Source organism: Heptranchias perlo, chromosome 23, assembly GCF_035084215.1.
Source record: "Heptranchias perlo isolate sHepPer1 chromosome 23, sHepPer1.hap1, whole genome shotgun sequence".
Taxonomy (NCBI): Eukaryota; Metazoa; Chordata; class Chondrichthyes; order Hexanchiformes; family Hexanchidae; genus Heptranchias; species Heptranchias perlo.
The window spans coordinates 35,385,294-35,400,437 of NC_090347.1; the positions used below are offsets into that span (position 1 = coordinate 35,385,294).

At 42.1% G+C, this 15,144-nt stretch overlaps 1 protein-coding gene across 3 annotated transcripts in view; it reads right to left on the reverse strand.

Moving 5' to 3' along the window:
- Window positions 1-15,144, reverse strand: part of LOC137341248 (putative uncharacterized protein MYH16) — a 314,830-nt gene that overhangs the window by 134,822 nt on the left and 164,864 nt on the right. For all 3 annotated transcript variants that reach the window (XM_068004337.1, XM_068004334.1, XM_068004335.1), the window contains 2 exons: window positions 14,575-14,720; window positions 9,674-9,764 (listed from right to left, as the gene is read on the reverse strand). In XM_068004337.1, coding sequence (XP_067860438.1) covers window positions 9,674-9,764; window positions 14,575-14,720 — 237 coding nt within the window. The remainder of the gene's footprint in view (window positions 1-9,673; window positions 9,765-14,574; window positions 14,721-15,144) is intronic.

Below are 15,144 nucleotides of genomic sequence, written 5' to 3' on the forward strand. Positions count from 1 at the left end.
GAGAACATGAACTCAAATTTGAATTCAGTTTCATACAAGATCTGGAAATTTAAAAAAAATTGGTATCAGTAAATGTGACCTTGAAAGAGTTGGATTGTTGTAAAAACCCAACTGGTTCACTAATATCCTTTTAGGGAAGGAAACCTGTCATCCTTGCCAAGTCTGGCTTATATGTGACTCCATTCCCACACCAACATGGTTAACTCTTAACTGCACTGTGAAGTGGCCTAGCAAGCCACACAGTTGCTCGGTTACTGCTTCTAGCCCACCCCCTCAAACAACACTACTGCGCATCGTTAAGAGGATGAGAAGATCGTCTCAATGGTGGTACTGCAACCTGCAGGCTATAGATGCTGGATTACTTGCAGCTGTCTCAGTTCGGCTAAGTCAATGATCTTTAGAATTTTTCCACTGCAACATCATTGAACATTTCTCTTGCAATTTCAAGCGAGAACAAAATACATTGGAAATTGAGACTTCTCTATGTGATTTCCTTTATCTTTTGTTTCGAAGAGGAGAATGAGAAGGATATAGAAGCAGGAAGAATTAAAGAAATGAGAGGGGCGCATAACTGAAGAACTATGAATCCCATCCGTGGACACCCCGTCCACAGGGTGTACCAACATCATTACTCTTATCTTGATTCCTCAACCAATACATTAGAAAACTGTTCTTCTCTCTGGAGGTGGCTGGGGAGTTATGCCAGCTACTGCCCAAAGATTTGCAGTCCACATCCACAAGGAGTACAGCAGTATTAATGTTAATGTGACCAATGCATTGAATATTTTTGCTGCTGATTCCTTCTAGGGAGCCATGGGTGACCTATCTCATATCAGTCAAGGGCTGCACACCACTACATAAAGAAGGTCACCGATGGTCTTTTTAAGGGGGGTTTCCCAATAGACCCTGCTAAACAAAGAGATGGAGCAGTCAACGTTTATAGACTAGTTGGGTTCCCAAAGGTGCAGGACGCCATTGACGGCACTGAGTGGCCTTGCAAGCTCCATATGAAAACCCCCTCAATTTTATCAACTGGAAGAACTTCCATTCCATAACTGTCCAAATAATGTGTGATGCAAAGCACATTATGTTACATGTCAATGCTCGCTATTCAGATAGCTGTCATGACTCTTTCATACTTTGCTATTCACTGATATTTGCTTTGACAAGCCAAAATAATGTCTTTGGGTGGTAGATTGGAGACCAGGAATATCTCCTGTAGTGATGGCTAATGGCTCCTATATGGCATCGGCACTCAGAAGGGGACAACAGATATAATGAGGCCAATGAAACAACTAGAATTACAGACAACAGGAATAACGAAGTCTCATTTCAGGGGCCTTAATAAATCTGTTGTTGCCTTGCAATACAGCCTGGCAAGAGAGTCAAGAATTATTACAGCATACTGCATGTTGCATAACTTTGCAATGTACAAAAGCTTACCTTCCAGGAGATGATGAGGAGGAAGAGGTGGAAGAAGGAGCCAGCCCTCCATCACCAGATCATGAGGAGGTTTAAGAAGAGGGAGCAAAGATGGCTCAAGATAACACTATGCTTGCAGCCTGAGAGGAGAGGCAGCAATTCATATGCAACTGCTTTCAATAAATGTTACTGAAAAAACAATGGAATGAGCTTTTACCTCCAGTTGATACTCCTCAATTACCTCGATGGCAACACCATGTTCTAAGGCTTATGAACCTTGTTCCATTCAAGGAAAATTCCCAAACTCACAATTCATTTACTCAGACAACAAAGTGGCAAACCACCAAAAATAAAACAATGCACTCACTGTTCCAAACAAATTTCCAATTTACTTCATATAAACTCTAACTACAACTACTTCTTAGCATCATGTCTACCCCTGTGCCTATTATCATGCTAACTAAAGCTCCTAATCACTTCTTGCAAACCCACAGATGCTGGGCACTAGCTCAGTGGACCTAACGGTCAATGTGAAAATAGTCGCCACCTTCAGGATAGGAGAGGAAAAATTGGAGAAAAAAGATCATGAATGTCCATGTGTGATACCAGGCTTTTGCTCCACAGCTTTGTGATTTTGTCTGAATCATTCCTTTCTGTAAACATGCAGCTGAGACTTAAAAGGGCATCACTGTGTTCTATCTCTGGTTATTTAAACAGAATCTGACAGTTTAACTACTTTGATGTTACATCAAATATTTATTTTAAAGATTAGTTCAGGGTACATATCTAGTTTAATTGTATCATCAAGATGAAAGATTGTTTTTTCAATAGGACCCATACATTGCCTGCCTTACGTTGACAATGAGAAACCATCAGCCAGATAATTTGAGCATTTAGCTTGTTGAGTTACTACTAGGAATAACTCTGTGACAGGAATAGTTTCAAACAATGTCAGCATGCCATTCTTTAATCACAATAGCATCTTAACGTTTTTCCTAAGCTTAAATCTTCAGTCTAAGAGCTCTCAAGTAAAACTCTTCGGGAGACCAATCAAAATATTTGCAGCTTAGCTGCATTTTTGATGTAACAATAAAAATAAATTTGGAATTCTCAGCTGATTTGGCCAGATTTGACCAAACATTACAATGTCCTTTTTATCTATTTTTTAAATAAATGTTATCAATTTCTACTAACAGCACTTAAAATTAACAATTTTCCTAAGACATCTAGACATCTTTGGTTACTCCAAGCATTATTTGTGGGAAACAATTATTAAAGTGTATAAAATATCATTGTAAATTAATTCTCAATGTATTACAAAGGAGAGAAATAGCTGATGTTACTCTGTACATATTTACAAATGACAGGACTCTTGGAGGTTACTGAACAAAGACGTTGGTATACGAATAAAAAATGATGGACATTAAGAAGGTGGGGGAAAGCAGGGTGAACATCTGAAGACCTCAAGTCAAGGCATTGCATGGAGAGTTTAGGACATTAACTCTATGAGATTCCAACACAAAAGTCTTCAATAATGGGCATGATGTGGAGATGCTGGTGATGGACTGGGGTGGACAAATGTAAGGAATCTTACAACACCAGGTTATAGTCCAACAATTTTATTTTAAAATCACAAGCTTTCGGAGATTATCCCCTTCGTCAGGTGAGTGAGTCACCTGACGAAGGGGATAATCTCCGAAAGCTTGTGATTTTAAAATAAAATTGTTGGACTATAACCTGGTGTTGTAAGATTCCTTACATTCAATAATGGGGACCAGGGAAGCAGTTGTAACCTTGGTTCATATCCAGCCCAGACTGATGGGATGAAAGTCCTCTTTGTCTCTCCCAGTGTGGGTCCTATATGAAATGAGCTTGGTAGTCTCAACCTAGTTATTAGTGCATCGAAGTATACAGCACAAAACTGTCCACCAAATCTTATTCCAGAGAGGCCACAGGATGTGTAGAGAAAAAACTCATACAGTAAGAGATATTTAGTTGTTAGCCATAGCTCAGTGGTAGCACTCTCGCCTCTGAGTCAGAAGGTTGTGGTTTCATAGTCCCACTCCAGAGACTTGAGCACATAATCTAGGCTGACACTCCAGTGCAATACTGAGGGAGTACTGCACTGTGAGAGGTACCATCTTTCGGATGAGATGTTAAGTTGAGGCCCCGTCTACCCTCTCAATGGACGTAAAAGGTCCCATGGCACTATTTGGAAGAAAAGCAGGGGAGTTCTCCCCGGTGTCCTGGCCAATATTGTGGAGCCGGAGGAACATGAATCTTCCCACCCAATGCCAGCGCTCAGCGGCAACCCCCCACCCCCCCACCCAGGAATTGCCCCCCCCCCCGCCTTTAAAACACTTACTTCCGGCTTGGATCCGACTGAATTCCCCCTCCCAATTGGTCTGCCAATCCCATTCAAAAGAGGCCCAACCATAAAAATGTTTCGGACCTCTTGCTATTGCCACTGGGCGGTCCATTTCATTGTTCCGCTCCCTGCCCGCCCAATGTGTGCTTTACATGAAAATTGACCCCAATTACTTTATTCTGGTAACTGGAACACTTGTGTCAAAAAGATGTGCAGAATGGAGACAATACAACACTTTCTCTCCTGGTTTTTTGCACTTTGGTCATATCCTGCACTTCAATTTCTCAATAAGATATAACTACACACAGTTAAACAGCTTCTTGTAGGGCTATACAGAGGCTAAGAGGGCAAACAAAACTACACATTTAGGTTCTGAATAAAAATCATATGTGCAAATTGGTATTTCCAGTAAGGCCTTCAAAATTGCAATTAGCACTATTGGGGAAACCATTAGTCTGTCTAAGACAGGACTGATTTGACTGCTGTTGTTGAAGCACCACCATTTCAAAGCAGAGGTCAGAAAGAGCAGCTTCAGGAATTCTGACACGTTAAAAGAAAAAAGAAACAGGGCAAATATTTTTCTACTCTGTTCAACATCACTGCCTCCTCCGAGAAACTGTTTATAACCCACTTGCCGCCAAATGTAAGTGGACTATAAGTTAAAAAGCAAAGTCTGTATCAATGCAAATGGAATTATTTTAGCAATAAGGGCTATCAATAAAGTGGTCTTTTCACGTGAATGTTACAATAGTACATCCTAAGTGTTGTGCTTTATTAGGGAAGAAATCATTGCAAGGAAATAAAATACCATGCTTATATTTCAAATGGAAAAGCAACCTTTTTATCGAAGTGCTTCAGAACATTAGTCAACCCATGTAAAAAACTAAAGAAGCAAAAATTGTGTTTTAATGCTCATGAATAGCAAAGCACACTGTTAATGGATGGACAATAATTTTACGATCCATGTACGCGGAAATGGTTGCCAGTTACGAGCATGCCATAAACCAGCCTATGAACAACCCCACTAAACATAATATTCTGGTCTGCACAAGGATGACCCTGATAGCTTATTGAGAATGGAAGTAGTGGTACCCTAGATGATCATAACATGATTAAGTGTGAGGGTTTTTGATACAGTAAATAAAGAGAAACTTTCCACTGGCAGGAGGGTCAGGAACCAAAGGACACAGATTGGCAAAAGGACCAGAGGAGAGATGGAGAGATTTTTTTTTACACAGCGAGGTTGTTATGATCTGGAATGCACTGTCTGAAAGGGTGGTGGAAGCAGATTCAATAGTAACTTTCAAAAGGGAATTGGATAAATACTTGAAAATGAAAAATTTGCAGGGTTATGGAGAAAGAGCAGAAGAGTGAAATTAATTCGATAGCTCTTTCAAAGAGCTGGCACGGGCATGATGGGCTGAATGGTATCCTTCTGTGCTGTATGACTCTATGATCAGGTGCAAACCAATCCCGCAAATCAATATTCAGGTATAAAACTTTAAAAGGGTTAACTTCGAGGCAATGAGGGATAATACTCGAGAAAAAACTTCAGTTGAGGACAAATGGAATGCTCTTAAGGACAGACTATTCCGCTTGCAAGATAGTACAAAGCAAACACTATTAAGAGCATATTAGCGAAACTTAAATGGATTAATAAGACAATATGAAGAGAAATATGTAAGAAAAACAAACTCTACAAACCTGTAGGAAGAAAGGTGAGGGAAACCACTGAGATGAATACAGAACCAGCCAAAAGAAATGAAATAAGGGCAGTCAAAGAGGGAACTAGAAATGAGCATAGCTATAGAAGCCAAACACAATAACAAATGCTTCCAGTATTATAACAACCAGAAGATTATCAAAGGAGAATTGAAATCCCTTAAGCAGGCAAACTATATTGAAACTGAGAATCAACTAAATATAGTTAACATATAATGTGATTACTTATTCAAAACATTCATTAGATAAGTCATTAGAAGCATGCAACTCATCACAGGAGGTTTTGCAACTATACTTAATAACTTCAATATCACTTGCATGGATAATGTGGATGGACTTAAGGGACTCAAAATCAATAAATCCCACGGACAGATGCTATGTACCCAAGGTTTGGTAAATGGCACTTGGTATTCTACAAAGTGCTGATAGTTATCATGAGGAAACTGATGAATACAGGGCAGGTGCCATTGCATTGGTAACAACAAGTCAATCTGGTACCTGTTTTCAAAAAAGGTGATAAAACAAATCTGCCAGAGACTCATTGGTCACACATCAATAAAATAATGTAAAAATAGTTGAATTGATCATTGGGAGCAAAGTAGAGGCTGTATGAAGAACTGTATGAAGAGTAAGTGGAAGCCAACAAAGATTCAGAAGGTGTAGATCTTGCCTGATGAACCTCTTTGACTTTTTTTGAGAAGGTGACATTCCAATTGGACACTGGAAAGCCCTATGATATAGTAAACTTAGACTTCCAAAAAGCCTTTGATAAAGTTCAACATGAAAGGCTGCTCCACAACGTAAGGCAGTGGCACTGGAAATTTCCTTGAGTGGGTTTTCCCGATCGGCTGCCGTAACTTCAACGGAAGATCAGCGGGATCCCCAGACAGACGCATAGATGGGGCTTCCTCCAATCTTCTGCCGAAGTTACAGCGGCCGATCGGGAAAACCCACTCAAGGAAATTCCCAGCGTAGGTATTCCTTGTTTATGTAGGCCTGGGATTTCCGAGCTTTTCCTGCTTGTGGTTGGAATGCAGGTGCCTGAAATAGAAAGAGTGCCCAGAAAAAGGCAACCTTAAGGCCTTCTCCAAGGTCCCTCTCCAATCGGAGGATCAGAGAGGGACAAGCAGCGGCTCTGCAGTTAAGTCCTTTCTCTTGCTGTTAAGGTCTTTGTACAAGGGACTGGCTGGAGGCCATCTGGGTGCTGTTCTTAGATGCCCTTCCTGAGCTCCCTGTGTTGGAACACATTCCCTCCCTGATCTCCCTCTGTCCCTGATCGATGAAGCTTACTTTCTTCAAAGCCAATCCTCAGATCCATACAAACACGGAGACTAAACCCATACCTTCATTTTAATGGAACTTACCAAACGAAGTTCAACATGTTAAATGGAATTCTGTTTGACCCATTCTTTACCAAAGTTTTTGTAAAAATATGGGATTTATTTAAGGCATAAAAGATCATTGAGATCACAAGATCAATCCCAAGTGTAAAGGGATGAGTTATGAGGAAAGAATAGAGAAGTTTAACTTCCATAGTTTAAAAAACTGTAAGTTAAGGAGAACCTTACACAAATACTAAGCATATAGATAAGGTCAACCAGAATATTACTACAAATTAAAACAGGAAAGCAGAATATGAAGACATAAAATTTAAGTAAATGAGATATAATTTTAAAACAGGTATTAGGAAGAACTTCCGGACTGAAAGAGATAAATGTTTGGTCCAATTTACCAGGCAGGTTACTAGAGACGTTCAAAATGAGGCTGGACTCTATGAAGGGAGAGTTAGGGTACTGGAGAGGATGACTTTCAATGTTACTTATCTTCTTCCTAAAATATAGCTTTGACCTAAATCCTTAGCAATTGTTAACTTTATATAATATATGGATATATCTGTTTTTATCAGTTTAGAAGTATTGCAGAATCACAATGAAGTGTAAGATGATATTCAATGAAGTCCTTGACAATGCTGTTACTATAGGCTTAAAAGAAATTAATTTGCAGGTTAGAGGGAAATTCCAGTCATGTTTATCTGTGATCATATTCTAGCCAAGTGGAACATTGCTGGTTCATTTCACACACCCACAATTCAAGGTGAGTTTGACAACAATGGAGCACTTTATTTCTGAGAGTTTATAGGAACATTGGGTGGCATCCCATTTCCCCATTATTCTGCTTGTCTGATACATTAGAACAGTGACCACTTTAATATAATTAATTCCGTTTGTTTGCATTAGCTAGTGAATATAAGAGATGCAGAATTCTCCTCTAACAGTGTGTAGTAAAACCAGACATCGCTACAGTTACCATATGATACACAAGCAGTTTAGTTCTCTTACTGTCCACTGTTGGACCCCGGATGCAGAATGCAGGTAAAATGGGTGCAGCCTGCACTGGGCAAACTCCACCCAGTTTTACCAGGCATTGAGCTGCCTAAACAACTATCCTTAAAGGGACCGCTGGAAGCCTCTCAAAAGCCTCAGGTGAGGTGCCTGAAGATTGGAGGGTAGCAAATGTTGTGCCTTTGTTTAAGAAGGGCGGCAGGGAAAAGCCTGAGAACTACAGACCGGTGAGCCTGACATCTGTAGTGGGTAACTTGTTAGAGGGTATTCTGAGAGACAGGATATATGGGCATTTGGAGAGGCAGGGACTGATTAGGAACAGTCAGCATGGTTTTGTGAGAGGAAAATCATGTCTCACAAATTTGATTGAGTTTTTTGAAGGGGTAACCAAAAAGATAGATGAGGGCTGTGCAGTAGACGTGGTCTACATGGACTTTAGCAAAGCCTTTGACAAGGTACCGCATGGTAGGTTGTTACATAAGGTTAGATCTCACGGGATCCAAGGTGAGGTAGCCAATTGGATACAAAATTGGATTGACGGCAGAAGACAGAGGGTGGTTGTAGAGGGTTGTTTTTCAAACTGGAGGCCCGTGACCAGCGATGTGCCCCAGGGATCAGTGCTGGGTCCGCTGTTATTTATTATTTATATTAATGATTTGGATGAGAATTTAGGAGGCATGGTTAGTAAGTTTGCAGATGACACCAAGATTGGTGGCATTGTGGACAGTGAAGAAGGTTATCTAGGATTGCAATGGGATCTTGATAAATTGGGCCAGTGGGCCGATGAATGGCAGATGGAGTTTAATTTAGATAAATATGAGGTGATGCATTTTGGCAGATCAAATCAGGCCAGGACCTAATCCGTTAATGGTAGGGCGTTGGGGAGTGTTATAGAGCAAAGAGATCTAGGAGTACAGGTTCACAGCTCCTTGAAAGTGGAGTCACAGGTGGATAGGGTGGTGAAGAAGGCATTCAGCATGCTTGGTTTCATTGGTCAGAACATTGAATACAGGAGTTGGGATATCTTGTTGAAGTTGTACAAGACATTAGTAAGGCCACACTTGGAATACTGCGTACAGTTCTGGTCACCCTATTATAGAAAGGATATTATTAAACTGGAAAGAGTGCAGAAAAGATTTACTAGGATGCTACCGGGACTTGATGGTTTGACTTATAGAGAGAGGTTGGATAGACTGAGACTTTTTTCCCTGGAGAGTAGGAGGTTTAGGGGTGATCTTATAGAAGTCTATAAAATAATGAGGGGCATAGATAAGGTAGATAGCCAAAATCTTTTCCCAAAGGTAGGGGAGTCTATAACGAGGGGGCATAGATTTAAGGTGAGAGGGGAGAGATACAAAAGGGTCCAGAGGGGCAATTTTTTCACTCAAAGGGTGGTGAGTGTCTGGAACGAGCTGCGTAGTAGAGGCGGGTACAATTTTGTCTTTTAAAAAGCATTTGGACACTTACATGGGTAAGATGGGTATAGAGGGATATGTGCCAAATGCAGGCAACTGGGACTAGCTTAGTGGTATAAACTGGGCGACATGGACATGTTGGGCCGAAGGGCCTGTTTCCATGTTGTAAACTTCTATGACTCTATGACTCTGAAAAAAGGCCCAGCAAATTTTCAGTTGTTATTTTTGTGGGTGCAGGAGAAACAGTTTCAGACCGGCTAACGTTCCACCAAACTTACGTCCGCTTTGAGCACAAGTCAAATTTCTTGGCCTTTGTGGCTTACTGTTGAGCACAACACTCCATCTATGTGGTAATCCTCATAGGCAAACAAAACATTATGTGGCATCTGGTTAGATCACTTTACCTGGTATTCCTTGATCTTCCTTTGAAGGGTAGCAGTCAGCGATTGTTCATCTTCCAGTTTAGTGCTCACTGTGTTTATCTCAAGCTCCTTCCTTAAAACAGAACAAAACACATTATACTTGGAAGGCAAAATCCCTAAAGCTTTTCACAAGGAAAAACATCTGGCCATCATATCTTCGTTTATAAATGAAACTGAAAGAGTTCAGTCATCAAAGATGAAGATGCATTTACCAGAGCTAAACCTTCAATGTAAGAAACCACTGACAGCTCAATAAGTATAATCCATGGCCCAGTGAAGTATCAAGTGGGCAATGTTTTAACTTGCCACTGTACCCGACATTTGATATGTTGAATTTATGAAAAGAGGTAATCTTGGAAATTATATACTTGCTTGGAATGACTGAAATCAGACAAGTGGCATCTTTCAGTAACAGGAGCTGAGAAGAAAGATCATTTCAGATCCAATAGCTTTTCCCTAGATTTTGCAATCTGAAAATACAGCAATACGGAATATTCCACTGACAACTAACTAATAATTAGGAGAATATTCTTTCTGTATAATAGAATAGTTTTTCTATAATAATAGAATTTTTGCAAAAGTCACTTTAAATTCAATATGTGTTACATTTTATTAACACATTTTATTAGCAATTTTGTTTCATTATTAGAAACTGCAAGCATTAGCTCCTAGACTGCTGGCATTCCATGGGGGATCCAAACTTCTTGGAATGGCCAGTTTAATTTTAGACAAACCATAATGTTGAAACTAACCCCAATATTATAACTTTATTACTATAATATTAGAAGTCACCAACAATAGTCTTTGTGACTATGACAATAGTGCATTATTTGTCCTCACCCTGCTTGACTTCTCTGCAGCCTTTGACGCAACTACACCATCCTTCTCCAATGCCTCTCCTCTGGTGTCCAGTTTAGTGAGATTGCCCTCACTTGGCTATGCTCTTACCTATCCAATCATAGCCAAAGCATCTCTACCAATAGCTTCTCTTCTCAACCATGTACCCTCACCTCAGAAGTCCCCCAAGGATCCATCCTTGGCATCTTCTTCTTCATAATCTACACGGTGGCCTTTTAGTGACATCATCCACAGACATGAGGTCATCATTCCGCGTGTACACTAATGATACCCAGTCTCTCCATCACCTCTCTTGACTCCTCCATTGTCAGACTACTTGTTCAACATCCAATCTTGGATGGCCAACTGGAGACAACTTCCTCAAGTTAAACATTGGGAAGACTGAAGACATTGGCCTGAATTTTCACTCCCAGCAGTGGAGAACGGGGAAGCGGGGGGGGGGGGGGGGGAGCATTTCTGGATGGGAAACCCAGAAGTATGGGTTTCCCGGACATCCTTACAATTTTGATGTGAGTACGTCTTTTAATTTTTTCAGCATGTTTCCTGGCCGACAGTCAGCCAGGTTTACAGGCTGGCTGCCTGTCGGATGGGAAAGCAGCCCGGGAGTGGATCGGAGGTAAGTCTGACATCAGGGGCTTGGGGACCAGCATCAAGAAGGCGGGGGGGGCGCGGTTGGTCATCGGGGGGTGGGTCATCGGGGGGGGGGGGGGGGGGGGTCGGTCATCGGGGGGAAGGGTCGGTTATCGGGGCAGGAGGGTCGGTCATCAGGGGGGTCGGTCATCGGGGGAGGTCAGTCATCGGGGTGATCGGTCATTGGGATGGTCGGTCATTGGGGTGAGCTCGTTCATTGCGGGGGGGGGGTCGGTCATCGGAGGGGGGGGCTCGGTCATCGGTGGGGGGGGCTCGGTCGTCGGGGTGGTCGGTTATCGGGGCAGGAGGGTCGTTCATCGGGGGGGGTCGGTCATCGGGATGGTCGGTCATCGGGGGGGGGGCTCGGTCATTGAGGGGGGCTCGGTCATCGAGGGGGGCTCGGCCATTGTGGGAGCTCAGTCATTGGGGGGAGCTCAGTCATCGGAGGACGGACTCGGTCATTGGGGGGGTCGGTCATCGGGGGGGGGGGGGGGAAGGGGGGCCACAAGCAGTGCAATAAAGGCACTTGCCAGTTGATCCAGTCCTTCTCACCTCCTCTTATGTGGTGTGAATCAGAAGGCCCGAGAATCCCAAACCCCAGGAGTTAAAAACAAAAAAGCTACGAAAATGGAGGTCCGCAGCCTCCTTAAAAGATTTTACTGACCAACCTGCCTCCTGAGAGCGGGTTGGTTGCCTGACCCCGACCTGCTTCTGCTAAAACCGAGTTGGAGTCAGGTTTTACATTTTTACAATTTTTGCCTTCCCACCCACCCCTAACTCATCCGTCCTTGGGGTTAAAATTACCCCCATTGTCTCAGCTCCCATCACAAACTCAGCACCGTTACCACTGACTCTATCGCTCTTGCCAGTGGCCGTCTCAGGCTGAACCAGGCTGTTTACAGTCTTAGAGTCCTAGTCAACCCCAAGCTGAGCTTCTGAACCCACATTTTCTCCATCACAAAGGCTGCCTACTTTCATCTCTGGTCCCTACCTCAGCACATCTGCCATCAAAAGCCTCATTCATATCTTTTTCACCTCCAAATACAATTACTCCAATGCTCTGCTGGCCAGCTTTCCATCCTCTGTAAACTTCAGCTCATCCAAAACTTTGCTTCCCATATCCTAACCATATCCTATCCCGCACTGAGCCCTGGTCACCTGTCACCCAGTCACCTAACACCTCAAATTTAAAATTCTCACCCTTGCATTTAAATCCCTCCGTGGCCTCACACCTCCCTATCTTTGTTACCTCCTCCAGCCCTACAACCTCTTCCTGAACTCTCCCAAACTCCTGAACTCTCCGTTCCTTTGGCTTAAGTGTATCACCCCCTTTGTCCTACCATTGGCGGCCATGCCTTCAGCCACCTAGGAACCACATCCTAGAATTCCCTCCATAATCCCCTCTGTCTCTCATCTCCTGTTCCTCCTTTAGAACCTCCTTAAAACCCACCTCTTTGACCAAGCTTTTTCTCAGTCCTCCTAATATCTCCTTCCTTGGCTCGACATCCTTTTTTTCCCAAATCCCAGGGGAGCACCTTTATATTAATGCTTTAAAAGTTTTAATTCTACTTTGAATACCCTTTCTCAATGTCCTAACTTTTATATTTTTTTATTTATTTCTCATGGTTAAATGCTTTACTTACCTGTGTTTTCTGCTCTCAGTTTCCACTGTCCATATTGTAGGTGGGACCTATACCATTCAAAACTGCTCTGGTTGGCTAAATGCTATCTGTAATGGTCTGCTTTCCTGTAAATCAAGGCTCACTTAGGTGGTCTTGAACTGAGCTCCTAAACATAACCGGGGCAAATGTTAGAATGTTTTTGCTAGATCAACTGAAAGTTTGAGGAATTGCCTCACTATTGGCTCAACGTATTTGTGCTTCAAAGAGACAACTCAACAGCGATGCTGTAAGGGTTAATCATCCTCATGATTTTCATGTCTATAAAAGTGTGGCCTACTGACAACTCTCCCTCTTCCTTCTGATGGAATAGTCAGAACTTTCCCAAGATAATACTACGTAGATTAGTCCAGGGCACAGGGGGCACGAACTCATGTCCTATCATCTGTAACACTTCAAGTTGACAGTACAGCATGCTGCTCCACTCTAAATAAATCTCCTTTGCCACAAGTAAGCCAGGTTGTTTCATTATTTCTGAAAGCATTCCACTTAAATGGTTTCTAGCACACTGGTATTCATTATTTATTTGAGAATTCCATTTACTTATTATATCAGAGATATACTGATATATACTGAAGTATTAAGGTGTTCCTCTGCATTCACAAGTTTAAGTTGCTTCCCATGTGTCTAAGAATACAACACCAAGAGGCGGATTCTCTGAATGTACTCAATGGCTCAGGGGTTTTAGTGTGGTGCTTGTACTGACTTGCTTTAACTCTTCCTGTATTTTTTTTTTGCTCATATCTTGATTTTTATCAATTACGTAACAAGTTTCTTCAGGAAAAAAAATGCAATACAGTGAAACCGATGTGTATCTGACCACCCAGAAGGCAGTGCTTACAGTCAGGCAATTACTCCGGTCTGAAAGGAAAATCACAGCAAGAGAAGCGCTCAACTATTATGGCCAAAAAAAAGCCCAGGAGATTGAAATGAGCTTTGTTGTGGCTTTATTCACAATGAACATAAATGAGCGATTTATCACACGGGGGGGAATTTATAGAAATTGAAAATAATATTAAAACAATTAAACGTGCAAGCAATTGTAATCCTATCCTTTTACCAGGCAGCTTCTGAGTGGGAACTTTTATCGATTTACTTTAATCAGATTGATAACCCTCGCTTCCATTGTTTTATTTAGTGGTTAAGGATAGGTGAGTAACTATAACTGAAGAGAAGAACATTACAATCTCAATCTCTGGGTGCATTTTAGAAATTGGCATCCCAGATGGCAGCCCATCCACCACCTTAAACATCCTCTCCCTCCACCACCAGTGTACCGTGGCTGCAGTGTGTACTATCCACAGGATGTACTGCAGCAACTCGCCAAGGTTTCTTCGACAGCACCTCCCAAACCGATACATTTTTCTTGTTTAAAATTGAGACACTTAGGTGACAGGCCAACTCTCAGTGCAGGACTTCACCAAGGTTGACAAGAGTAGGAAGGAAGAAGTAGGGAGTAGTTATGCCAAGCTTGGGGTTTAAAGCCCTGAGGATTGTAGGAAGAAGGAAAGGCAAAGGGAGGCAAAGATTTTCACAGGTTTAAGCTTTAGATTGGTCAAGTTGATGCCAAAATGGAACCTAACATAGCAGCAGAGTTTAACAAATGCATAATCCAATTTGGCACAGATCATGAACCAATCTAATTAACACCACAAATACATTAGTTCAGGAGTTATTTAAATTGTTGATCAACAAGAAACAGTAAAAACCACTCACTTCTTTATGACTTCTTCCAGGTCAACCTTCAGTTTCTCCATTTCGTTCAGGCTATCGATGGTCATCTTGAGGTCTCCTTCAAGCTTCCGCTTTCCCCTTTCTAGGTCTGTCCGCAGTTGTTTCTCCTGTTCAAAGTTGTACTCAAGCTGTTGGGGAAATGTGGGTTGAAAAATCAGTTCCAGCGCTGTCCGATAACAGGTTTAAGTGGACACTTGTCTGCTCCAAATGACGTGACACAACAACATCAATAAACAGGTGCTGTCACATAACGCAGGTCAAAGCTTGACTTGAGTACTCACCAATAGAAATGAAATAGATTTTTATCAATTAATCCCAGAGATATAACTGTGAGAGAAGTAATTTTAAAGAGCATTTTCCAAATCTGTGCTCCCAGTGCGGAGCCTCACCCACCAGTAGCACATACTTAGAAAACATGGATGCTCTCCCTGCGATTTCCCGATACGTGCCATCAGGAGACCGAGGCTACGCACCAGGAACGTGCAGTGGGGAAAGAGTCCCTTTAACTCCTTCAGTGATTGCATTTACTTAACGCAACTTTCGGTACAAGTG